This window comes from Medicago sativa, chromosome 2, assembly GCF_051527215.1.
Source record: "Medicago sativa cultivar Bolivia chromosome 2, Bolivia_mono, whole genome shotgun sequence".
NCBI lineage: Eukaryota > Viridiplantae > Streptophyta > Magnoliopsida > Fabales > Fabaceae > Medicago > Medicago sativa.
Window position 1 is genome coordinate 80,141,206 of NC_140750.1, and position 27,244 is coordinate 80,168,449.

General features: G+C 32.6%; 3 protein-coding genes, 1 long non-coding RNA gene and 1 pseudogene across 5 annotated transcripts; 3 read left to right on the forward strand and 2 right to left on the reverse strand.

Moving 5' to 3' along the window:
* The first annotated feature begins 226 nt into the window (after positions 1–226).
* On the forward strand, positions 227–1,210 carry LOC146951266 (uncharacterized). Its single transcript, XM_085741598.1, has 2 exons — positions 227–1,028; positions 1,104–1,210. Exons 1-2 carry the CDS (start codon positions 227–229, stop codon positions 1,208–1,210), a joined length of 909 nt encoding a protein of 302 aa, XP_085597724.1.
* An 8,084-nt stretch (positions 1,211–9,294) lies between these two features.
* LOC146951267 (elongation factor G-2, mitochondrial pseudogene) lies at positions 9,295–11,794 on the forward strand (annotated as a pseudogene). The gene has a single exon (XR_015028089.1). The product of XR_015028089.1 is annotated as an elongation factor G-2, mitochondrial pseudogene (transcript).
* A 1,212-nt stretch (positions 11,795–13,006) lies between these two features.
* LOC146951268 (uncharacterized) lies at positions 13,007–15,193 on the reverse strand. Its single transcript, XR_015027856.1, has 4 exons — positions 14,432–15,193; positions 14,265–14,327; positions 13,589–13,695; positions 13,007–13,059 (listed from the first exon to the last, which is right to left on the reverse strand). It is a non-coding gene; the product is annotated as an uncharacterized LOC146951268 (long non-coding RNA).
* A 2,023-nt stretch (positions 15,194–17,216) lies between these two features.
* Positions 17,217–22,331, reverse strand: LOC146951269 (NADP-dependent malic enzyme-like). Its single transcript, XM_085747232.1, has 18 exons — positions 22,251–22,331; positions 21,946–22,014; positions 21,331–21,602; positions 20,662–20,857; positions 20,298–20,449; positions 20,059–20,164; positions 19,884–19,949; positions 19,558–19,725; positions 19,376–19,459; positions 19,181–19,279; positions 19,001–19,048; positions 18,756–18,908; positions 18,575–18,664; positions 18,398–18,475; positions 18,238–18,312; positions 18,065–18,155; positions 17,829–17,957; positions 17,217–17,566 (listed from the first exon to the last, which is right to left on the reverse strand). The coding sequence occupies exons 1-18, from the start codon at positions 22,311–22,313 to the stop codon at positions 17,478–17,480; spliced, it is 2,028 nt and encodes a 675-aa protein (XP_085603358.1). The 5' UTR covers positions 22,314–22,331; the 3' UTR covers positions 17,217–17,477.
* Positions 22,332–26,191: 3,860 nt separating this feature from the next.
* LOC146951270 (uncharacterized) lies at positions 26,192–27,244 on the forward strand. Its single transcript, XM_085748723.1, has one exon. The coding sequence runs from the start codon at positions 26,192–26,194 to the stop codon at positions 27,242–27,244; it is 1,053 nt and encodes a 350-aa protein (XP_085604849.1).

A 27,244-nucleotide genomic window follows, 5' to 3' on the forward strand; every position in this document is an offset into this window, starting at 1 on the left:
TATCAGTTTGATATGAGCTTGCCTCTTAGTTTTAAGAACTAGTGGTCCTATAGTGGTAAAACACTATAGTTGAGAATTCTTGAGGTAATACTCTGGAGGAATTCGCCCTGAGTTGGGAAAAACTCAACACAAGCAGAAAAAACTGCTGAAGAAATCAAATTGCTGAAGCAAAAATCAACCATATTTCTGAAGAAATAATCAGGTATGACTTTATTGCATATTAAACATGACTGAAATTTCATATTTTGAAGGAACATCTAGTTATTATGCTGATAGCATAATAGATAATAAAATAGAAGAAGCAGATTTATCTTTAACTGCTGAAGAAAATTTTAAAAGAAAATTTAGTAAATTGAGAGAATTTCTTTCAAGAAAAAATATTCTGAAATTTGGAATAGTAACAGGAGAAGAAGCAATTCCTATTGAAACAACTAATGGGAAAATAGCTATATCTACTATAAACAAAGAACAAATCATAAAGAGACTTGAAACGTTTTCCGAAAACGAAAGAAGAAAAATTGGTTATATTCATATATCAACCATTCAATTCTTAATCAAAAGTACCTTCATGAAAGGTATTAATTCACCTTTAGAAATAGCCCTAGAAGACTCTAGGATTTTAGATAAAAACCATGCAATGATTGCAAAAGGAAAATGTAATCTTAAAGATGGAAAAATAAAATTTGACATAAATTTACAAATAGGATTATCCCTAAAAGATATAGATCTAGATAGATCCATAGTTTTTCATCATAAAATGGAAAATCCAAAATTCATGAAAGAAGGTAATCATCCTTTTACAATTTATTATAGAATTAATTATGCTCTGAGTAATTCACATCATAGCATAGAATTCTTAGGAAAAGATACAATTCATATTGATGAGTTGTTTAAACCATTAGTTTCTCTAGAATCACCAATCTATAAAAATTTCGCAAGAAATAGCTTTTCCTTAATAAAAGCAGAAAAGAATCTGTTTGAAGAAACAGAAAAACCATTGTTTAAATGCCAAAGTCTTCGAATGACAGATTTTAATAAACCATTAAGTTCTCAAAATATATTTGAAGATGATGCCTCATCCTTAAATAACACTTCATTCGAACCTCCTAGGAAGGATTTCGAAATAAGCAGAGAAAAAGAGCTTAAGGATCTGCATGATTCTATAAAAACTTTATCGATACAGGTTAATAAAATTAATCAAAGACTATAAAAAGTCAAAATGTCTGGATTAAATCTAAAAACAGAGTTACAACTCTATAAGAAAAAATTAGAAGAAATAATTTCTGAAATAAATTATCAAAATACAAGAATTATGTTAAAACAAATTCTTTTTGCTGCACAGGATTTAATAATCTACCATGTAGATTCTATTTCTAAGTTATTAGAAGAAATAGAAGATTTGAATACTCTTACAAGTATTCAGCAAGAAAAAGCAAAAATGCTTTTAGAACCCTTTCAAGGTTTAGCAAAAATCGAAAAAATGTTAAAACAAATAAAAACTGAACAAATGTTAGAACAAGAAAACCTCCGCTGGAGAATCAACAATTAAATATGCCTGGTTTAACATTAAAAGAAGAATTAAGGTTATTTAAAACTAGGTTGCAACATCTAGTAAGTGATATAGAATGGTATTATGATCTAATAACATTCAAACAAATAATGTATAAAGCTCAATCTTTAATCAAAACGCATATAGATCTAATTGAAGATCTAGAAATTGAAATTGAAGAAAAATCCGTTAACAACTTTATCCAAAAGATAGAAATTCAAAGAAAAAGAGCAAAAATACTTCTACAACCTTTTCAAGGTTTAGAAAACATCGAGAAACTTCTAAAAGAAGCTCGAGAAAAATCCGCAAAAAACCCCACTTCAAATCTGGTATCACAGCCAGGAACACAATCCTAAGGGATAAAAATGAAAACAATAATAAAAAAGAAATAAAAAATATCTTTTTTCTTAAAACAAAAGCTTTTTAAAGTCGTTTTTCCAAATAACCGATTTAAAAAGACATCCACGTGGCACTCTCCAATTAAACCACATAAGCGACTTTTCCAAAAAAGTCACAAAAGTAACTTCACCATAGAAGCCCCCATCTGATTAAAGTTAAGAGATATCATTGTCTTCGTGATGGTTTTATTTACACTCTGTTTGGTTGAAGAGAAATAAGAAAGAGAGAAAGAGAGAAGAGAGAAAGAGAGAAGAGATGGTACCTTTCTTCTGTTTGGAATGCAGAGAAAGAGAGAAGAGAGACTAAAAATTGGTGGGGCCCACTGCTTTTTGTTTTCTCCTCAGAACAGCGGAGAAACGGGAGAGAAAGTGTGTCTTAATTTTGTTGTTCCATTTTTACCCTTCTATTCAAATTTCATTTATGATTTATTATATTTATGTAAATTGCAACAATGATTATCCAATATGAAGGATAAAACAAAGGAAAGCTGGAAGAGACAAGCTGAAGGTAATAATTTGCGGTGGTAGACAAACAATGAGGAAGCAAAATAGACTCTCTCCCACACGTGAAATGGTGAATGCAGTATATGGAGGAGAAGCCTGGGTGGAAGACGAGGGATGTAGATAATTAAGCTTATTTATTTATTCCTGCATTCTTTTACCTTTTTGTTCTTTTTTTTTTTTTGTTATGAAAGGCTTACCTTTTTGTTCTTATGAAAGAGATGATTTCCGATAAGAATAATAATAATAATAAATGAGTTTTAATTTATTTGGATGAAGTTACAAATTAATGAAATAATTAATTTTTAATAATAATCTTCATTTTTAAAAAAAATATCGTCGTCAACGATTTAGATTAAAAATTGGATTAAGTTTTTTTTTTTGAAGGAAAGTTATTTAATAAATTAATTTTGATTGAAGGTTTATTAGTTATGGGCATTTTGGTACTTCTAAAAATAATCAACACTTCTTTCTTCTCTATTTCTTCTATATCTCTCTTCTACCAAACAATACATCAAATCTACTCTATTTCTCATCTTTTTCTCTCTTCTTAATCTCTCTCTCACCTATTTCTCTCTTCACAAATTCTCTTCTACACCAAACACACCCTTAGAGTCATCCTCACGTGCCCCCAAGCAGGTAATTGTAAATTAACATAGACATTATTTTCTACAAATTAATAAAATAAATAACCCAAGCAGGTAATTGTAAATTAACATAGACATTATTTTCTACAAATTAATAAAATAAATAATGTTGTCTTTTTAAACCAGTTCCCAGGGAGAAAAGGGAAATAATGGTGTCATCCACCATCCCAACCAAATGGACTACTTGTGAACCATATACACCTCAAAGCTAATTCTTGTGTTGATGATATAGCTTTGATATTTTGGACTACCATGCAGTGTTTTCGGTGGATATTTTGTTGGGAGAATATTAATGTTAGATTTTTTTTTAAAAGGATTAATTTTAGATATGATTACGGTATTTTGTGTTTTTTTTTTTAAAGAAGTATTTTGTGTTTTTGAAAATATAAGAATATGAAACATTTTTATATAAAAATTTATATTTTTTAAGCTTAAGATGATTGTCTTGCTGGCTTTATCGTTGGATTGACTTTGCTTGGTGAGACATAATTAGATGTAAATACACGCACACAACTCTCTTATATTGTTGATTCCTTAAAAAAAAAAAAAAACTCATAATTGTTTGTTCCGTTCAATTTTTTTACAGAAATTAAGAAAATAGAAATAGAAAATGTTTTATGTTAATTAAAATATTATTATATCAAAATTGTAACAAAGGATTGTGTGTGTATGAAAGATAATAAAAAATTGAGGGGTAAAAAGAAAAATATTGTTACGCGCAAAAGATTATGCGTGTATGAAAAGAAAAGGAAAAATTGGCAGGATAAAAAAAAACTTCTACACCATATGTTGATATTTGATCCAAAGCAAATTTGGTTTTGGATGATGTGAGATGAAACTTGAAAGTGAGGTTGAATTTGAGGAATAAATTACCCTATGTTTTATAGGAAAAAGAAGAAGAAGAAATTGACAAATGAATTGAATAATTTCTTTTCTCATTCTATCATCCCCTGACGCCTCCTCTATAATCCTCATTTTACCTCATTCGAATTATATAATCTGAAGCATTTCTACAATATTTCAAATTATATAATTTGAAACCTTAAAAAACTTAGAAAACACCTTCAAATTACCTTACTTCCTCCAATTGTTGTTTCAACTTTCAAAACAATTCGGAAAACATAATTTGAAAATCATACAATAGATTGAATTATATAATTTGAACCGTGTCAAACCCCTCATCATACCAGTTTTTAAGAGCACTTATAGTTCATAACCCTCATCATACCAGTTTTTAAGAGCACTTGTAGCTCATAGTAGGGATGGGCAACGTTTGGTTCATAACCAAAAATGTATTCAAACTGAACTGAACTATAATGGATCAATTCGAACCGAATTGAATTGGTCTTAAAACTGGTAAACTGTTTTGTTTTTAAAAAAAACTGAACTGTTCCCACATAAAGTAAACATCTCAAAATAAGAACCAAACAAAAGAAATCATAAACTGAGGGAAGTTCTTTATGTAACAGTATTCAAAACTAAAATATGCATTATCGAAGCAGTGGATTTCAATCAGTTATGAACTAATAAAACAGGTTAATAGTGGATGAATGATTGAAGTCGGTCAGTAACAATAAAACAGTGAATGAATGATTTTACTGTTAATTTTAAGCTTAATAGTGGATGAATGATTGAAGCAATTTGTTGAAGAAAGTATGAATGATTGAAATCCATTGTTTTGGTTTTTTATTAGTTCATAATAGACTTCCATGAAATTATGCATTATCGAAGCGGTGAGTTTCAATCTCTTCCGTTACAGATAGGGTTGGGAATAGGCCAGGCCAGACCAGGCTTTGATAGGCCTGAGCCTGTCCTACAAAATTTTTAGCAATCCTGGCCTATGGCCTTTCACAGGCCTATTTTTTTAGCCTGGCCTGGCCTGTTTAAAAGCCTGGACTGGCCTGAAAGCCTATTTAGAGGCCTATTTTATATTAAAGTCATTAAACACTCAATTTTATTTATTTTTAAATAGGCTAAATCGGCCTCAAACCTATTTAACTATAAGGCTTGTCTATCACTATAAGGCTTTAAAAGCCTATTTCACTATAAGACCTTAAAGCATAATTAAAAAGTTTATTATTTAAGTCGTTTCTCTATTTTTATGTTTAATATAAATTAATTTTAATATAAATAAAAAATAAGTTTTATTAATTTGAATAAATAGGTCGGCCTATTAGGCTTCATAGGCTTTTTTTGATAGCCTAAGCCTGGCCAGTTTACTTAAATAGGCTTTTTCAAAAGCCTAAGCCTGACCTTTTTAATAAACAGGTCAGGCTTAAACAGGCCATACCATAGGCCCCTGTAGGCCGGCCTGGCCTATTCCCAACCCTAGTTACAGAGCTTGAAGCGGTTATCAAAGTTGTTACGATTAATTTTAAGCTTAATATTGGATGAAGGATTGAAGCAATTTGTTGAAGAAAGTATGAATGATTGAATTCCACTGTTCTGATTTTTTTATCACAAAGGTTCAGTTAATAACTGCTCCTTTAAGTATAGATCAGTTCATAACTTTTATATAGCAGTTCGGTTCAACAGTAGTTTGGTTCAATTTTTGTTTTTTTTTTTTGTCCACCTCTAGCTCATAGTTTATATGCTGTCATTATTATAATCGAGTTACCCTTTGTTTCCCATTCCTCATTGCTTGTTAAATCATATCTAGCTATTGATACATTGTAAAAACAAAAAAGAATGTAAGTGAATGAGGATGCAGATGCCTGGGAGTGAGTTAGAAATTAAGACCACATTTAAAGTAAGTTTAAATTGTACAGCAGCAAATGCCTCTGTATAATCTTTGGTCGATGACTTCATAGATTCTCAAAAAATCTTGTGGGTCCAGGAATAAGAGTAAGAGAATATAGATGAAAATTTATAGGGGGCTTCTATGGTGTAGTCAAGAAAATGACTTTTTTGAAGAAGTCATTTTGTTTATCCAATAGCATAGTTGTTGATGTCATGTTAGCTAGTGTCTTTGTGATGGACTACTGTAACACTAAATTTTACTTTATTACAAATCAGTTCTCGTACAAAATATCAATTACTTTTAATTTATTAACTTATTTTATTTAAAATAAAATCAATTTTTGTTCTTCATCTGTTCATTTTGTTCGTCCTTTCTTCTTCATCTGCAAATTATTCATTTTTCTTCATCTTCTTCTCAAAATCGAAAACATGTTCATCACTAATAAAAATCGTTCGAAACCCTTCCAAAATCGAAACGCAAAGATTTAGATGAGGTTCAGTTGAACCAGTTCCTTGGTCACTCGAAATCCAATTCAAAATCAAAATCAAAATCCATTCAAAATAAAATCGAAATCCAATTCCGCTTTCCTCCTTCGTTCCCAAATCGGTAGGCTATATCTATGAACAGATCAGTAGAGACAAAAACATATATTAAAATTTTAGCACTCACAGAATTCTAGCAAATCACCTAATTTCATTATCAAAGCAATAACCTGTAAAGAGAAAGGGATTCAAATTTGATAGTAGTTATCATAGAGTCCAAACGAGAAACTATGTAGAAAACACATTAAACTGTTTCAATAAAACATAAGAAATTTGAAGCACGAACTTTATATGAAAAAACTACAAGCTAATCGTAAAAATCATGACAATTATTGAGAAAGAAAATCTGAAGTATCCAATTTTTGTTGTTGTTCTGTCGTATCCAATTTAGATGCATAAATTTTAAGATTAAAAAAATAAAATAATAATAAAAATGTTTAATTTTAATTTAATCAAGGACACAATTGCAATAAGTAAAAATACAATGGCACACCGTATGAGCAAATGTGCGATACACCATATAATTTGACATAGCATGCATTTAATAGGCTAATGTTCAATGATTGGTCATTCTAATGACTTCACCAAAAAAGTCATTCTAATGACTTCACCATAGAATTTTCCAAATTTATATTGTATTCCTTAAAAAATACGAAGAGTAAATCAATTAGTTTACGCATCTCCGCTCATGTGAAACTTATGTTCTCTTTGTAAATTTCCATCAGTAAAACATCTTAATAAATGTCTAAAATTCATATTTCTCATAATTCTGCTTTCTAATTAGTGCTCTAGGTAAACTTGAGGTGCTAGCCAATGTTAATATGGGCCTTGCAATAAAATGGCAAGGGAATTTTTAGTTCCGTCTGTCACAAGACTTTTAATTCCGTCACTAAACATTGACAAAGATCAAACATAAAGTTTACAATCAAGTTCTCAAAACAACATATATATCAAGTAGGTGAAGGCGGATGTGGATCCGAACGTGGAGGTGGAGGTGCAGGTGGATGACCTAGAGAAAATCTCTCTAAAAATTGCTGGAATTGCTCTCTAGGCAAACGTGACTCTTCTTGCGATGCACGAGTCAACTCCTCGTGAGTCTTAACTGCTCTCTGAGTGTCATGTTTTCAGCTGACAGAATAGAAATTGCAGCCCTCATATGCTGCGAGATGTCATCAAATGATGTGGAAGATACAGAAGGCTTGTGTTTTCCTGCCTCTGGACCCAAACCATATATGTGTCCCTTCTTGTCCACTCCTTCAACTACATCTAAAGTGATGTCGTGTGACTCATGACCAGACAAATCATCCCCTGGTGTTTCCTGTGAGTCTCTATCAAGAATATGTCTTTCATACTCATTCTGAAAAATTACCAAAAAACGAAATGAAATTAATCACAAATATTATATTACCTTATCTACATTCAGAATAAAAGGTAAATCTAATATCATGTTGCTTGATTTATGTTGGTCAACAACAAATAAAAGATAACCATTTATGTGACGACATGGACAAATTACAGGTGACATTACCGGATTCAAGATGTGCAGTGAAGACAAACAATACCACAATACCTTTAAAGTTGGGTGTTATCAACAAAGCAAAGCTAGATAACTAGTCACCTATAATTTCTCATTTGAAATTGTTTATGAACAAATAAAATTCCACCAATCCCTTGGGACACTAAATTCATGACAACACTAACAGGAGGCACGGGAAACCCTTAATACCAGACCTAAAAGAAAACCCCTTCCGAAATCCTATATTCATTCTACTTGCTCCTTCCTTTTCCCGAAGCCCTCATCTTTTAAACTCCCAAAAATGCCCAAGTGTGATGAAAATTGTCAGAAATGTCAAGAGGTCTTATGGCTATGTAATGGGAAAGTTTTGCACAATTTTGAGAAGATTTTGGAAGCTTCAGCTATTGGAAAAATCGTGCCACGATGGACCTGTTTTGTGGCACGTCTGAAGGAGCGTCAGATTTTAGTTGTTTCAATTCTGGAAAAATCGTGGCACGTTGGAACAGTAACGTGTATTCAGTTTTATTTATGGTTAATGTTTTTTATATGATTATGTATGACTACTAGCCCTAGCTTCTTAATTATATGAATTGATCTTGAGTTTTCAAAAAAAAATTATATGAATTGATCTTAGAATTTAATTGACTACTAGCCATAGCTGTTAAATCTAACCTAATATTTCTGTTTAACTTTACATATGAAACTAGAGATATGAAGTTGTGAGTTATGACATTAGGGTTAACGAACTAGTAATACTTCCAACGATTATGAATCAACTTAAGAGATTAAGGGATTATAATTTAGGAAAGGGTTTTGACTCAAGAGATTGATCAAAACTATTGTGTTAATTCGTCGTAAAACTAGGTGAACATTGAGAGGGAAGAGAGGCAAGTTATTTTACATTGAGCAATAGAGGATTCGAAGGCTTGATCACTCGTAACCCTAATTTTCAAAATCAACTTTAATTGCACTTTTTCTTATTTTTATACAACCAAACCAACTGCCTAGGGTAAACCATAAATTTAACACATCCTTATTGATAATGAGATTGTTGAGTAGAAATTAACAACGGTCCTCGTGGATATGAATTTAATTATTACTTCGCTAGTTTTGGTACACTTTCCAAATACCTATCAACCACCATTGGAGACTTTCAAGACTTGGTCAAACTCATGGTCTTGATTCCGAGATTTCATTTTTTGTTCTTGCATATAAGTAAGCCATTTTGCAATTCATCAATGCAGAGTGCAGTTACATCATTTCATTATGCAATTGAGCACACAACATAGTTAAACTTACTTGTCATGGATCTTAGAATCTTGTTAACTACCAAGACTTGTTCCATCTTTTCACAATGTGCAATTAAGCGACTAGCAATTGCAAGAGTTCTTGCAAAATATTCATCAACTGTCTCACCCTCCTTCATTGCAAGAACTTCAAACTCTATGAAGTGCATGTAGTAATGCACGCTCACCTTTGTGGAGCCTTGATATTTCTTGCGCATTGATTCCTCCTTTGTTGTATCACAAATCAAGGTTGTTTCCAATATTGTTCACCGTCCATTAAATATATTAAATTTAAATTAATTATCAAATTAAAACTAAATAATTTATAGTTCTTACAAATAATGAATAATAAAAGGTCCGTTTCAAGTATCGGTTTGGTCTCATAAGTAATAAAAGGTCCGTTTAGGTCCCTTAACTCTATTTAAAGTATCGTTTTGGTCATTTCTGTTAATTTAATTCAAAAAAACGTTAAGTTTAGGGACCAAACTAATACTAATTAAATAAGTTAAGGGACCAAAATTTAACGTTTTTTTATAAATTAACAGAAGGGACCAAACCGTTACTTTAAATAAAGTTAAGGGACCTAAACAGACCTTTTATTACTTATGTGACCAAACCGATACTTGAAATCAAGTTAAGAAACTAATTAAGCATTTAAGCCTAAAAAAATTATAACTTAAAAGTTATAAGTCAAGTTCTTCGCGCTGAACTCCTCTAAAAAAAATTACTCCACATCCCCACCGTTCATTTTAATTTGGATATAGCATCCACATCCTTTATTATATCCTTTTTTTCTCAAAAAAAACTATAAAATTGAAACGTGTGGTACATAAAACCTAACACAACCGACAATGTTGATATTGTTAGATTGAACATTTTCATCTGGATTCGAACTCAGAGTCCGCAGTTGTAGTTGTATATGTAAATTTTAGATTATTATTGTCACTTCGTCTACAAACAAAAAGAACATAAAATATATATTTTATAAATTTTGCTGACAAAAACAGTCTGTAATTATTAATTTAAATTTAACATCAAGCCTAAAATTTAAATTTAAATTGGTCTCTGTTTTTTTTTAGGAAATTTAAATAGTTCTTTTAAAATTTAAATTTAACATGTTAATTGACCTTTCGAAAAAAAAAAAACCTAAACCCATGTCTTCCACCACCACCGCCATGATTCGTTTCTCAAGATCCTTTGTGCCGCGCCTCCTCAACTACAATACAGTATGCTCCTCCACCGTTGTTCCTTCTCCGATCTCCTACCTCCTTCCCGCCGCTTTCCACATCCGTCACTTCTCAAAGGACAACCTTATGTGCGCCAATGATTCGAATAAGTCAGTTGAGCGGCTGCGCAACATCTGGATATCGGGGCTCATGGACCCTACTGAGATGACGCTCAAGGCAAGACTCCTGTTACATGAAGGTCGGGTCAAAGAGTGTGACGAGGATAGAGATTACAGGTTTTCAATGGATATTTATCACTTACTGGGATTTAATGGGTATTTATCCAGCTAGTGTCGACATTTGAGTTTGTCGATTTTGCTATCACTTACTGCTCTTGGAAAGACTATCAAATTAACATAATTGACACAAACAACTATTACTATCATGATTTCATCGATGACGTTCAGAAGGCTGTGCATGTCGTTGATGGTGGGGTTCTTGTTCTTTCTAGTGTTCTTTGTTATGGGGTTGGAAGGGAGTACAAAACTATTGATGAACATATGAAAGCATATGAAATTCCAAGACTTGTATTTACTGATAACCTTGATGCGAAGAGAGCAAATCCGTGGGAAGTTTTAAATCAGACAAGATCTATGCTAGGGCATCATAGTGCTGCAATCCAAGTTCCAATAGGCTTGGAATATGATTTTAAGGGACTTGTTGATCTCGTGCAGTTAAAGGCCTACTTTTTTTCATGGTGAAAATGTTGTTGTTGTTGAAGAAGTTCCAGCAGATATGGAAGCCTTGGTGTTAGATAAAAGGCGTGAACTCATAAAAATTGTCTCAGAGGTTGACGGTAAACTTGCCGAGGCTTTTCTCAGTGACAAGCCCATATCATCTGCCGAACTTGAGGAGGCAGTTCGGAGGGCCACCATAGCACGGAAATTTATACCAGTATTCATGGGTAGTCCTTTCCACAAGTCACAACAGCTACTGGATAGTGTACTTAGTTATTTGCCATGTCCAGTTGAAGTTAGTAAGTATGCTCTCGACGTAGATAAGAATGGAGAGAAGGTTGAGTTGTCTGGAAGTCCTGATGGACCACTTGTGGCATTGGCTTTCGATTGGGTGGGCCAGAATGATTGGGATTCTGGATTTACATTTACATTTACATTTCTAAGAATCTACCAGGGTGTCCTTCGGAAGGGTGATATTGTTTTAAATAGCACTGGTAAGAAGATCAAGGTTAGTAGTTTGTTTTTACCTGATGGTAAGGATTTGTTGAATTCTAAATTTTTGCTATATACTAGTAATAAATATGAAATTCAAGAGGCTCATGCTGGTCAACTAGTTGCTATACTTTATGACAATTGTGAATCAGGTTCAGATTTTTGTATATCCGGAGAGACACTTACTAATGGGTCAGTTAGATATATAATGCCTCCTCCTCAGGGGCGGATCCAGACTTCAAGTATACGTGGAGCTAAAATTTCAAACAAACAATAATGCAAACTATAATAAAAATAAGAATTAACATTATTTTTTGTTGAAACGAAAAATTTTATTCATCGACAAGTTAGGTGTAAGACACACCACCAACTCGCGGGAAAACAGGAAAAAACAACAAAAAGCGCACCGTATATAGGCGGCACGCCAAAATCCCAAACCCTCTACCTATGATGCCGAAGTATAATACAAGAGGCCAATTCTTATAAAAGTAAAACACACAATCATTGTTACAAGTAACAAGAATATCACTAGTAATCATAAACAATTCTTAGTATAGTTTTCTACCTTATGTTCATTCAAATATAAGTATGCAAAATGTGTACGGGAGAAGCTATATTTTAATGTAATTTCAAATTGACAACCTTATCATTATATGATAAACCTCTTTATGATGAAATGATTATATAATTGATTGAAAATGAATTTTTGGATACGAAACAGAGGCGCCAGCCTATGTTCTGCTTGAAGGATGCCAACAACAGTGTTCTTGCGATACCACTTAGTAATTAGAAATTAACATTGCATACAACACGAATTCATTTCGAAAGGTAATAACATGAATCTGTAACAATTAATTAGTCGAATACCTACTCAAAATCAATATAAAACATTCTTAGTAAATGATTGATGTCACTAAGGAAACCCTAACAATTTTAAAACCCCAATTTTAAAAACCTAAAACAATCAATTGAAGAATGAGGGGGAAATTGCTTACCTTAGAGTGAGAAGTGAGAGTTGAGAAGTAGGAGAAATTTGAAATTAAGAGAGATGGAGAGCTGAGATTGAAAGAGATGGAGAGCTGAGAGAGAAAGGGGCGTGTTTGTTTAGTTACGGTACAGCCTACAGGAAGGAAATTGGAATAGAAAATGAAAGAGAGTGAGAGTGAGACACACAGCTGTCTTTTGTTTAATATACCCTCCGGTCACTATTATAAACAAATGTTTGCATTTTAGATTTATTCATTGAATGATGTATGTGACCTACAACAAAGACCATATATATCATTAATTGTTGAATGAACCTAAAGTGTAAACATTTGCTTATAATAGTGACCGGAGGGTGTATATAAAAAAAAAAAAAAAAAAAAAAGGGGGAAAAGCATGTGGAGCTATAGTCCCACAATGCTCCTACATGCATCCGCCCCTGCTCCTCCTCCTCCTTTAACCGCTCCTGCCGACAAATATTTCCTATAACTGTTCTTGATCCTGTCAGCAAATATTCGAAGAGGATGAAATAAGGAATTCTATGAAAACATTCACTACTAAGAGTATAGCAGCATAATCAGGTTTTGTCTAGACGATGGATATGAAGCCTTTGGCTGCTCTTGGCCTCTTGCTGTAACCTTCTGCAGCCTTTTGTTTTCTTTGGGAGTGGTCTCTCTTGTTTTTTGTTTGACCATAGTGCTGGCTTTTTATGTATAACTCTTCTTTTAGCCTTTAGCACAGCTTATGCTAAAGAGCTTATTAATAAAATTTGCATTATTAAAAAAAGCATGTTAATTTTTTTTATGAAAATATATATTTCATTGGTTAATTTACTTATTATCCCTTTTAGCACCTAAAATTTATTAGCATGTTAATTTTTTTTATGAAAATATATATTTCATTGGTTAATTTACTTATTATCCCTTTTAGCACCTAAAATTTATTAATAGCTTGTAGAATATACTTTTCATTTCGCTTCAACCAAACACTGTGTAAAAAAATAAAAGGAGAAAGGTGTTAGGTTAGGTACCTCTGTTAGCTTGTAGAAATTGTGTAGTCATCAAGATTCCCGATATTCATCTGCTGCCAAATCCCTGTCAACAGCATGATCCTCAGGCTCAATCAAGACTCTGCGAACTTTTTGTATGAAAAAGCATTACAATTTAGAAAACCAGCAAGAGAATTCAGGTTTAGGATGTGTATGTTTGGATACGATGTTAGTTTGGCAGAACCATTGTAATTTAGTCAAAAGCATAATTTTGGACCTTCAATAAAATCACTTAGTAACACTGTCACCGTGATTTTGTCAAATTCACAACCAATTTAGACATGCACGAAGGCTTTAAAATCAAACCCATCAATCACTATGTATGTTGTGAATATAATTGAACCACCTTGCGTTTTGGTAGGAGGTGGTGAATTTAGAATCTGGTTGAATTTGCAATGACAATAGACGCCGTCTTGCATGAGTAAAAGCTCATGATTCTCCTAATCTTCACGGTTGAGACTGTCAGTTTGACAAACAAGAGAAAACGAATACGCGTGCCTTAAAACACTCATTTTTGTTATCCCTTATTTTTTGTCGAACCGACACAAATCAAATCGTACTCCCAACCGTTGAGAGTTTCAGGTAAATTTTTGACTTTTGAGTAATGTAAACCGTAAAATAAAAGAACACAAAAAATGTCATGTTAGAGGTACTTTACTTGATTCCTTAGTGCAAATTCTTGATTATAATTAGCTGGGACTTTTAATTCTGGTTCAAGGTTCTGCAAATTAAGAGGGACAATCATTTCAAACCTGATTCATACATAGAAGTTCTGCAAGCAAGAAAACTACAAGAAACTTGAAAATGAAAAGAAAAATTCAGAACCTTTTGATGATTCTTGAAATCTGATTCCGATCAAGATTACCAATATTGCGAAGAACTTCACGGATGCTTCTTTTTGCCTTCTGCTTCTCCGTGTCTTTGCCTGCAAGAAACATGATATCATACACCATATTATAAGCATGGAAGATAAATGAAAATCCAAATGTTAAGAAAAAATCAAGCGAAAAGAAATATATGCATGTTTAGCGTAATTGATTCTAACAAATAAATTCATTTTCTGTACTACAAATAAACTCGCATGTGAATCATACAACAAATAAAAATGATTATTAATTCCCAAAATCCAAAGAAATGAAAACATAACAAATAAATAAAACGGCAGTGCATTCAAGAAATCTGGAAAAAGCTTTCAAGACCTTTTGCTCTGCTATCCATTGTCAAAAGCACTACTTACTCTTGATCCTCGCCTTAAATTTATTTTTCATTTTTTTTAGTTTAGAGCTTAAACTAATTTATAGTTTTTTGAGAGACTGATTTTTTGGTTGTTTGAGGGTTTTAAAATCTTTTTATATTAATAATAATTTCCGGATCCTCCCCAAAGTGATCAACGGACCAGGAATGCCGGAAAGAAGGTTGGTAGCGGACTTGGACTAATCTGTCATTCTCTTGCTCAGCCAAATCTCCTTCAGCGGAAAGAGGCTCGTGCGTGCAAAATGCTGCTTCGGGAATTGTCACCAACGGCCTCACTACGACATAATGTTATTTCAATCTCAAAAACCTCTACGGTTGAGGGAGGGAGATCAAAGCTAGCCTTTTGTTCTGTTATGTCTCCAGTTTTTTTGTTTGACCATAGTGCTGGCTTTTTATCAATAACACTTATTTCAGCCTTTAGCACAACTTATGCTAAAGAGCTTATTAATAAAATTTGCATTATTAAAAAAAACATGTTAATTTTTTTGTGTAAAAGTATATATTTCATAAAGAATAAAATTTGAATTTTATGGAATAAGAAATGAATTCCATAATCATAAGTGGTGTAGCATTGATTTTCCCTGTTTCTTTGAATTCAGAAGTGCCTAATTTTCTCTGGGCTATGGCCTAATACAATGAAGGAAGAAAGTTACTTTTCTCACGGGAATAATTGTTAAAAAACGGATTCAGCTGTAGTTAACTACCGCTCGACTTTTTCACCTGTATTTAACTATCGTTAAATACTTTTTAAAACGGTTTAATTACTTTTTAAGTTGGTTAGATTGAACCATCGAAATGTAGTTAACTAAAGTTGGATGCGTTTTTAAAAAGACTCTTAGTCTTAAGAGGAAAATAGTTCACCGTCCAATTAGATATACGTTTTAAAATCTAAATTGATTGTTAAGGTATTAATTAAAATAATTAATATTTCTTTTTTTAAAATTTAGGATGCGTTTTTAAAAAGACTCTTAGCCTTAAGAGGAAAATAGTTCACCGTCCAATTAGATATACTTTTTAAAATCTAAATTGATTGTCAAGGTATTAATTAAAATAATTAATATTTCTTTTTATAAAATTTATAATCAATAGCTCTTACAAACCCGTACCTTGTGAAGTTGTAAAGCAAATTCATACCATTAAGGCTGTGTTTGGTAACACAAATAAGCTAGCTTATAGCTTGTTGGACTAGCTTATAAGCTTGTTTTAATAAAATGTCATGTGTTTGGTAAAAAGCTTTTCTCACTAGCTTATAGCGTTTTTTAAGAAGCTAATTCAAATAGCTTTTTAGCTTATAGCTGATAGCTTTTTATATTTTCTTCCAATTTTAACCTTTTATTTATTTTATTTTATTGTTTTTAATTAAAAAAAACTAACCGCTTTCTAATATAACCACCCACGTTCCTCTTCAAAACAAAAAACAAGATGACCTTGTTCAAGCATTCCGTTTTAGTACTGTACTGCTTTTTTAACTTTTCTTGTTCAAGTTTTCTTTTTGACCTTGCCCTTAATTCATATGATAAATAATTTTATATAAAATTTACCATAAATATTGAAGCAAGTTTAGTTTAATAAAATTTATAAAAAAAGTTTTGTTAAATAAAAAATGTCAAATGCATAAATATATTTATCATTTTAATGATTAAAATAATTTGAAATAAATTTAAATATTTAAATAGAAATACATTAAGTAATAAGAATTGTAAATATGATATTAAAAAAATTAAACAAACATGTCCTTTTATGTCATTTTATATTTATCAGTCACTTCAACAGCTAATTTTACCAAACACTTTTAATTTTAATAAGCTAGCTTTTCAGCTATAAGCTATCAGCTATCAGCCATCAGCTAGCTTTTCAGCTATCAGCTAGCTTATAGCTTATTTTTACCAAACACACCCTAAACCACCCGAGTTACTCGACAACCCCAAGATCCCTTTTTTTTGTTGTTGTGTGGATGTAACATCTCCTCCCTTCATTTTATATTAGATCCTTCATTTTATCTTAATCTAATAGATTTCATGTTAATTGTTAATCAGACGTCAAGTTTTTTAGTCCATCCTCCTTTTTTTGTTGTTGTTGTGTGGATTGTTTTTTTCTTTTTCCACCAATAATTTATTGTGTTTATGAAACGTAAATGTTGATTGGGTCAAAATAAGAAAAACTATAAATATTTTATTCTTAGAATGGTCAAGAAAGATGAGGTCACATTATTATAAACAATACTCATCCATCAAGGCCATTAGATTAAGATAAAATGAAACAAACACGTTTATCTCCTCTCCAATCCAAAAAGATAAAATATTGAGACAGTCCATTTTCAATTCAAACATATACTGTGTAATATGACATATGCAAGTGATTGTTTAAAATGCTTCCATTTCTAAATTTGAATACCGTCACACAGAGAAAATAATATTTTTTAGCATAACTTTTCAAGCTAACCCTTAGTAGTCCAACTACCACTACACCTTCCTAATTTCCTTACTAACCCACCCAATACAATTATGACTTGTAAAAATAAAACATGAAAAAGAAAATAAAAAATAAATAAATTGCCAGTAAAATTATTTCAAGAAAAAAGAAGATAAGAAAATGGGGGTATTATTGTCTCGTTGTATCACCGGTAGCTTCTGTAGGCTGGGGTATACATACAGCTCTCGGCAAACTTCACCAAATCTTTCGGCTGTGGAAGGCGAGTGGCCAAGCCTGACAGAAATGCAAACAAGAACGCATATGAGAACAACTTATCACAGTTTATATGAAAACAATCCGACTTTATTTTATCTTTTGTTATAGAAATAACTTATTATACATAGACTTGTATGATTTGTATGATTAGAGCCTATGCTATAAGCGCTTAATTAAGTTGTTTATCCAAGTAGGGTGTTCGTCATTTTTCCAAAATGCCTTCAAAGATGCAAAACATGTACTGGAGTTGAGAAAAGGAAAGGAAAAAGTAAAAGCTCACCAAGTTCATAAGCTTTAGCAGCAACTTTGGCAGCTATGTGAGCTGAAATCTTTCTGATGTTGGTGAATGGTGGGAATATCAAACCCTTCTCAAAGTTCTCTTCTGATACTTGTTCAGCCAATGCCTCAGCTGTTCCATTCAATAAGAAAGATTAAAGACCATGCCATTTCAACCATACCTTATTACATTTACATCAATTTATTTGAAATTATTGTTCAAATCAGTTGTGAACTTACAGGCAGCAAGAAGCAGGTCGTCATGTACACGAATGGTCCCAGACATTATTAAACCTAGGCCGAAACCAGGGAATATGTATGCATTATTTGCCTGATGAACAAAACATCCAAATTAGACCTTATTTGACATGAAAATACTATGCCAAAAAAAATAAAAAATCTTGGGCTTAGACCTGGCCAGGCACAAACACTTTCCCCTTATATTCAACCGGCGAAAATGGGCTCCCACTTGCAAAGATCGCACGTCCCTGAGAAAAATGAAACAGAATAGTCAGCGTTGATCCAAAAATACGCTCAAATTTCAATGCAAAAATACAAGTTAGTTTCTATTACCTGGGTCCACGTATAAGCTTCTTCAGCGGTACATTCGGACTGTGATGTTGGGTTCGAAAGAGAGAGAATAATAGGTTTCTACAATCATTATCAAACAATACAACATTACTTGAATTATTCAGACATGAGATTGCATGGGAGATACTAGCTGGGTAAATGAGTAGATTGACTAAGTACCTCGTTAATAGAGGCCATCGCCTCAACCACCTCTTTGGTAAACGCACTTCCTTGTCCCGATGTTCCAATAAGCACTGTTGGCTTAATTTTCTGAAAATATAACATTGAAAATGTAAGAACCAAAACTTATGTTGTGTATATGCATGTATCAAGGTGTGATAAACCGAAAAATTGACCGTACATTAACAGCATCGAGAAGGTTTTTAACAGGTTCGTGTTCATGAGCCCACGGCTTCTTGAAATGTTGGAGTGATTCTTTACGGGAACTGACAATCAATCCCTTTGAGTCCACCAACCAAATATTCTTGCGCACTTCGTCCAATGGGGCATTTGTCTGCATCAAAGATGGTAGTTTCTCAATAAATCTAAATTACTCATGCAATGCTCAATCACAATACTCTCACCACCCTAAAAGTAGCTACCAACCTGTTTAGATGTTTCAAGTGCAATGAGCTCTGCAATTCCAGTGCCCGCCTGCAACCACCAAACAATACACTTAAGCCACAAAGAGTAAATGGATGTAACAGAAGCCAGTTGTTACTCCAAGATTTTAAAAAACCTACATCTAACAAGTTTCAAAATGCTATGTCAAGGAATAAGACATACCTCGCCGGCACCAAGGAATAAGAATTTGTGGTCAGCTAAGTTTCCCCCAACCAATTTCAAAGCTGCAACTAGTCCAGCAAGAACAACCGATGCCGTTCCCTGGAACAAAGTAGATAAAGTGTCGAGACGGTTATGATATGAGTACACAAGTCAACAAAATACATGAAATCAATATTTAAGATAGCAATTTATTACCTGAATATCGTCGTTGAAAACCAGATGTGTTGATCTATATTTTTCAAGCAGATCAAAAGCATTGTGGTTCGCGAAGTCTTCAAACTAATTATACAGAGACAGAAAACAGAAAAATGGAATTAGTACAGATTACAGTCCGGTAAGCCAGGAAATAAATTGTGCCTTTTGATACCGATTGATACCTGAATTAAGACTTTTTCACCGTAAGTTTGCTTGACTGCAGTCATAAATTCGTGCATAAGTTCAGAATATTCCTGCCCAGTTGCTCGTCTTTGCTTTAGCCCGATATATAATTCATCATTGAGCAGCCTCTCGTTGTTTGTCCCAACGTCAATAGTAATAGGCAGGCACTGTAATGATTTTAACGGATAACATTAAAGATTTAATAGGAAATGAAGATTACACTATGCATAACCAATAATAGGAAATGAAGTATCAGATCATTGTAAGTTTACAGTAGGCATTATTTACGGGTTAACAAGTTGCAATGTAGCTGAAATATACTTACAGCTGAAGGACGAACTCCTCCTAGTGCAGTATATAAAGAAAGTTTTCCCACCGGTATTCCCATTCCCTAAGAATACAAAATAGGTTGTCAAAGGAGAGATTACAACATCAGATCTAATGATTCAATTTAACTATCACAGATCAACAACAACGTGAACAAGCATGATATAAATTACCTGACAACCTAGATCCCCAAGACCCAAGATCCGTTCTCCGTCAGTTACGACTATGACTTGAATGTTCTTCTCAGGCCAATTTCTCAGTACTTCTTGAATCCTCCCCCTATAATTTAAACACCCCCCAAGAGAAAAAGAAACAATAAAATTGATACAAACAATAGAATAGAGACTCGATCAAAGGTAAATTGCAACAAAAAATTCTACGAGGATAAACAGGCGGGCACAGTTAAACTTACTTCTCTTTCAAACTTATATAAAGACCCTGTGGACGCATAAAAATGTCCCCGTATTTCTGGCAAGCCTCGCCAACAGTTGGAGTATACACGATTGGGAGCAATTCTTCAACGTGATCAATGAGAAGTTTGTAAAACAGACGTTCATTTCTTTCCTGCAACCAATAATATATCAAAGTGAAAGCATTAGAATTCAATTCAAAATATTGCCAATCAGGCCATGTGAATTAACTTCCACCAACATATGGTTTTTACATTAAAGACGAGTTTCAAATTTATAAATAAAAGCATGAACAAAAAACCAAAGAAGGTGGGAGTTTTGACAATGTTAAAAAAGGGACGACATAAAATGTTGACAAGGACACACCTGAAGATCCATCATTGCCATGTATCTCTGCAGCGGAACTTGATATTGGCGTATGTGCTGGATCATTTTCCTCACCTGAGTTTCTTGAGGAATAGTTGTTGGGGGAAGAAGACCACGCAAGTAGTGTGCATCCCTCTCTTTTTCAGTAAAGGCCAACCCTTTGTTGAAGTGTGGATCTCGCAACAATGTATAACCACTAAAAACAAAGAATCAACCAACATGTAAGAACATGGATCACCAACATACATACAGAACTCTTAATATTTAAAGAAGCTGCTCGAATAAAAAATAAATGATTCAATCTGTTGAAAAATATATCAAAAAAAGTAACGTGAATTATTACAAGCATATATAAAACAGAAACAAAACATATGACGATATAAATTAGGTGAACAAAAAAACTACACTCATGACATCTAACAAGCATATTCAAGATCCTCCCTTATTAAATTAAATTAAATAAAATCTTCATGATTCATTCATAACAACAAAACTTTTTCAATCAAATTTCAAATTTTCAGGAACACCAATTGAGGGGATGGCATAGACAACACAGCAAACAAGGATCAAATATGAATCTAGCAAAGGGTTAAAACATAAAAAAATAATGGTATGATCAAAATCAAGGACTAACAAGTAAGAACACAAGATCATGAGTGTCACACTCACCTAGCAACAGAAACACTCCAAGGAGTCACAAAGTGATCCTCAGTGGCCTTATCCTCGCCGTAAACATCACGAGGACCGCCACCAGAGATCGGATTATCATCTACATCTTCCACCACGGCCTCCTTTTTAATTTCTTTCAAAGGTGTCTCCATCACATTAACAACACTGCCATTTCTATCATTGATTGGTGACATACACGTCACCCTCCAAGGTCCATAACCCCTTCTCTGTCCACCACAGATGTTACCACTCCCACCTAATCCTGAGCAACCCTGCTCGTAATAATTTCCATCAAAATGAAAAAAATTAATAATAAACAAAACACATTAACAATACCCAGATAAATAAATCAACTAATCTAATCAAAATTCACAAAAAAAAAAATAATAATAATAATAATAATAATTTTTATTTATTTTTAGCTGAAAAACAAATAGCCCAGAAAATTGTGAACGTTAATAACAATACCCAGATGAATAAATCAGCTAATCTGATCAAAATTCACAAGAAAAATACAATTTTTATTTTTTTTTAGCTGAAGAACAAATAGCCCAGAAACTTGTTGAATATTTAAAAAAGCCATATTTATTTTGTGATTTAGAGAAAATGGATTACCAGGAAGGTGCATCTGGTTGCGGAGATCATGATGATGGGTATGGAAGTGCGAGAAAGAGTCCTGCTTTGCTGTATCAGAAATGAGAGAGAACGTTATATATATAATATAGAGAGAGAGATTGTTAAGGTTTTTTTCACTTCTTTCTCTGTCACTCTCTCTCTTCTCTATACCTGATGATGCTGAGTTGAGTTTCTGTGTAACACAAGAACACAACACAAAAGAGAGAGAAAGAGAGATCAGAAGAAGAGAAATGAATGTGTTGTTGGAATGAATTATGGAAGTGAAACACGTTTTGTGAGGTCACCTTAAAAAGGTTGGAACTCGCAACTTGTTTCAACAAGTGCCAGGATTGAACACCATTTCCCATCCTCGGTCTTACCAAACTACCCTCAACTTCTTCCAAAACTATTTCTATACTTTTTTTAATGGAAAATGTTACTTCTTAAGAAAAATAGTTTCAAGAATTTTTCAAGACACAGTTGGCAAATTTTAATTGGATGATTTATTTGTCCACTTCCTATTTTTCAGCCACACCTCCTTGAATTGTGGCAAATAGTGCATTGTGATTGGCTACTCTTTATTCTTGAAGAATTCTTGATGTTATTTTTCTAAAGATATAGCATTGCTCTTTTTTAATATAATAAAAACAAAACAACAAATCAAGTGCCCAAAATCAGTGGGGTATAACTGGGGTTTTTTCTTTCAAAAACTATTTTTATATGTTTTTTATTTTTCAAGTAGTCTAGTGGCTAGATTCACACACATTATATGTGGAGAAGTGAAGAATCTGGAGTTTGAACTCCGACTCCTGCACATAATGTCTCTGATAGCTATTAACTGAGCTACACTTACAAAACATTTTTAAAATATAAGTTTAGTTTAGCGTGTAAGAGTCAAATCAATAATATGATAAATCAAAAAGTCTAATATAAAGTAATTAAATTGATTTGGTTTTTGCCTAGTCCAAAACAAACCGATCAAACTTGATCTTTTTAAATTGAGTATTGCTTCACGTTATTTTAGGCGTGTAAGAATCAAATCAATAATATGATAAATCGGAAAGTCTGATATAAAGTAATTAAAATGATTTGGTTTTTGTCAGATCCAAAACAAACCGATCAAACTTGATCCTTTTTTAAATAGGATATTGCTTTCACGTTATTTAAAATTGATCGCTCAAGATCCTAAATCAATTGTTATATTTTATTTCAAACTATGCCAACAAGATATTTATTTATCATAAAAACAGCGATATTTAACTTCAAGGGTTTTTTTTCGGGCTGGGGTAAAAGCTCATTTCTTCGCTGGTCTGGGTTCTCCCAAGTCATTTACTGATATACGAAATATCACACGAACTTGCCCTAAATGCATTGAAGCATGACCGTTGATTTTGGATCCAAGGTTAACATCGTCTAATCTACTCATGAGTGTCTTTCTATGACAATTGTTTGAATTAGGGTTGAGGGCGCCAAAACCCTAATTCACCGCTATAAATGTCAGCTCATAGCCTCCATTCATATGCATGCACTTTCTATCATAAAAACTTCACATATTCAACGCACTCTTACTTGTCGACAGAGTATTTGCACGTACACCCCTCATCCACCGGAGAAGGAAGGTGCTAATGTTCAAGTCCGGCATCCACAGACATCCTCGTGTCTTAGATCTCAAGTTCTGTTAGATCAGGTTTAGTTTAATAGTAAAAGAGACAGTCATTAATCTTAGAGATTTTAGTTTCAAGTTAGATCAGGTTTAGTTTAATAGTAAAAAAAACAGTCATTAATCTTAGAGATTTTAATTTCAAGTCACTCGATTGTGTCACAATCTTCTAACCTTGGATTTTTTTCTATAAAAAAAGTAAATAAATAGTATTATTTGAAAAATATTTTGCATTCATATCTTTTTAACTATTGTATATTATTTTTCTCATAAAATTATTTTGATGTGTAAAAATTCTACAACATCTAAAAAAATAGTTTCCTTTAGATATTTTATAATAAGTTTCTTAAAGTTTTAAAAATGTAAATTTGACTGAATCCAATCAACTTGTTATTCATCAATTTGGTTAGATTTGAATTTTATGAAAAAGTTGACAAAACTTAACAAAAATGAGCCGATTATATTTTATTGATTCAATTTTTTCATTCATAAAACTCAATTCTTCGACCAAACCGTAGGACTGATACCCTAGTACTCTTTCTGCGTATTTCATAGTATCATTTTTGAGAAATTTATTTATATTTATTTATTCTGCGTTTGTTTTGAGGCTAGTCAATGTAGTATGTATGGTCTGTGGATTATGTTGCCACTATGGAATGAGACTTCAATTGCTGTGGTGGTGGACGGAGTACCAGCATCCAATGTTTGTGGTTGTGTTGTTGGTGCCATCTCATTAACACGTGGAATGGAGAGATACGTTACTTTCTTCTTTCCTTTTTTTTATTTTATTTTTAATAATGGATGGAAACAATTGATAAAAAAAAAAAAGGATGGAAACATTCATTAGTTTGTGGATTCAAAGGATGTGATAGGTTATTTTGAGTTGATATCCTCTTCTCTTTTAAAAATAAATGGACATTTCTATTGTTATAGTTTTATTGTATAAATATTTAATTAAAAATTATGTGTATTTATTATATAATTTATTTATTATTTTTATGCGACATATTTTTTTGTCTTGTAGTCTAATATTGATTGAGAATTCACTTTATTTTGAAGTGAATAAGTTGGGAGCTTAAGTTTTGAACCCCGACCCTATATATTATATACAATGATTATACCAACTGAGTTAAGTTAACGAAGAAGTGTAACACTTCTTTTATATAGTTACAATACAAATTGGTGATCATTTAAAAAAAATACAAATTGACAATCACTTCAACAAAAAATACAAATTGGTAATATAATATTAAAAAGATATGGATTTTTATTGAACGTCATAAAACTATATTATGTTAATAATTTATATTCCACTAAAAAAAATTAATAATTTATATACTAATAACTATAGTTTTTTTTTTTGAAAGGACTAACAACTATAGTTAGATTCCTTAAAAAAAAAAAAAACTACAGTTGGATTTGACAGAAGGAGTCCGTCTTTTAAAACACAACAATCAATGTCCAGATTTCAATTGAAAAGTGCTCAAATTTAACACTCGACAATATATCGAATATAATTAACTTAAGTGAAGAGAATATGTGGTATAAAAATATCATACTAATAAATATATATTGATATTGCGATAATTTGAAAGGAAAATGAATTTTGAACAGTATATAAATAGATTATTTTTTAGAAATTGTGAAATCTAGAAGAATTAAACATATCTGGTCAATAAAAAGTATAAAGTGATATAATTTTTAATTCCAATTAAGAAATCCTTATAAATTTTACATTCAAAATGTTATTTCTGAAAATAATTAGTTATTAACATTAATAATTTTAAATAAAACCTTTCAAAATCATTAATTCTTTTGTCACTTTTGCATAAGAGTATTTTCCTTTCTTAAGAAAAAATTCACATAAGATTCAATCAATACACAGCATCAGGTGTTTGTTTGGACGACCTTCTACGTAAAAACAAAATGTTTTTTTTTTTGAGGTGACGTAAAAACCAAATGTTTTTTTTGGTGAAACGTAACAACAAAATGTTATTCTATTTTCTTTCCCTTTTTTTTATAGAGAGAACAAAATGTTATTCTCTTTATATACGTACTAACGGAAAGATGACACTCACGTGCTCGTCTTTCTGCTCTTTTTATTACGCTTACGCGTGTAGACTATAAACGATATTTTATATAAATTTTGATATAGATTAAAATTATAAATAAATATTTGTTACTTTCAAATGTAACAAACTTAACAAATCATATTTATCTTTTCGTAATAGTACCATATAAAAAATCTTTCAATATATTTTAAACTTGTGAAAATAGTACATGCACTAATTTGTTATTATTCTAACCTAATATCTTTCAAAAACAATATTCTAACCTTCCTTCAAAAAATATTCTAACCTAATGAGCTTGATTAATACAAATATTATTATTTACTCCACTTATTTACAACATATGATTAGGTGGAGATATCAAGACAGGAACCATCTTCATTTCTAAAAGAAAATTAGAGAACTTCGTCACTATACTTTTGTGTTTACATATAAGGACGTATACTTTTAGTATATATCTACGACATGATTAAACATTTAGTATAATTTGGCTTTGTTAGGTAAATGGTGTTGGAGGATGTTGGTGGATAGAGGTGGTTTGTGGTATAGGGTTTTAGCCGCCAGGTATGGCGAATTAGGTGGCAGGTTGGAGGTAGGGGGCCGGAGTGTGTCTTGTTGGTGGCAGGAGGTGTGTCGGATTAGGGGAAGGGGCGATGATGGTGGTAGTGGTTGGTTTAGTGGCTATGTGATGAGGAGGGTGGGTGATGGGGCTGAGACGTCTTTCTGGTTTGATAGGTGGTTAGGAGATGTGCCTTTTTGTGAGCGTTTTCGACGACTGTTTGATCTATCGGAGAATAAGGCTATGACGGTGGCGGATTTGTTATCTGTTGATTCGGAGCAGTGGGGGGACTTGTGGAGGTGGAGGAGGAGGTTGTGGCAGTGGGAGGAGGAGTTGTTAGAGGAGTGTAGGAATTTATTGCTTGATGTTTCTTTGTTTCCTACTGTTTCAGATAGATGGGTGTGGCTTCCTGATCCATCAGGTGGGTACACGGTGTATGGTGCATATAATTTATTAACTTCTCAAGATCTTTCTGAACCGGAGCCTACGGTAGACTTGTGTTGGCATCCTCAGGTTCCCATCAAGGTGTCGATTTTTGCTTGGAGGCTAATCCGTAATCGATTACCGACGAAATCAAATCTTGTTGAGAAGGGTATTTTGGCGCATGATTTGTCCTTGTGTGTGGCAGGTTGTGGGGTTTCGGAATCAGCCCAACATCTCTTTTTATTGTGCAACACCTTTGGATCGCTTTGGCAAATGGTGCGGAATTGGGTTGGTTGCTTCGGTGTCGACAGTGATATTATTTCTGATCATTTTTTACAGTTTACACATCTCACAGGTGGTGGTAAAGCTAGGCAATCTTTTATGCAGCTCTTATGGCTTTTGTGTGCTTGGGTGATTTGGATTGAGCGTAATAATCGCGTGTTTAAAAATGTTGTTACTCCCATTCCCCGTTTATTAGACAGGATTAAGATGTTGTCACTAGGATGGTTGAAAGCTAAAAATGCTGTCTTTGTTTTTGGCACACAGCAGTGGTGGTCACACCCGTTTGTTTGTTTGGGAATTGGCTAA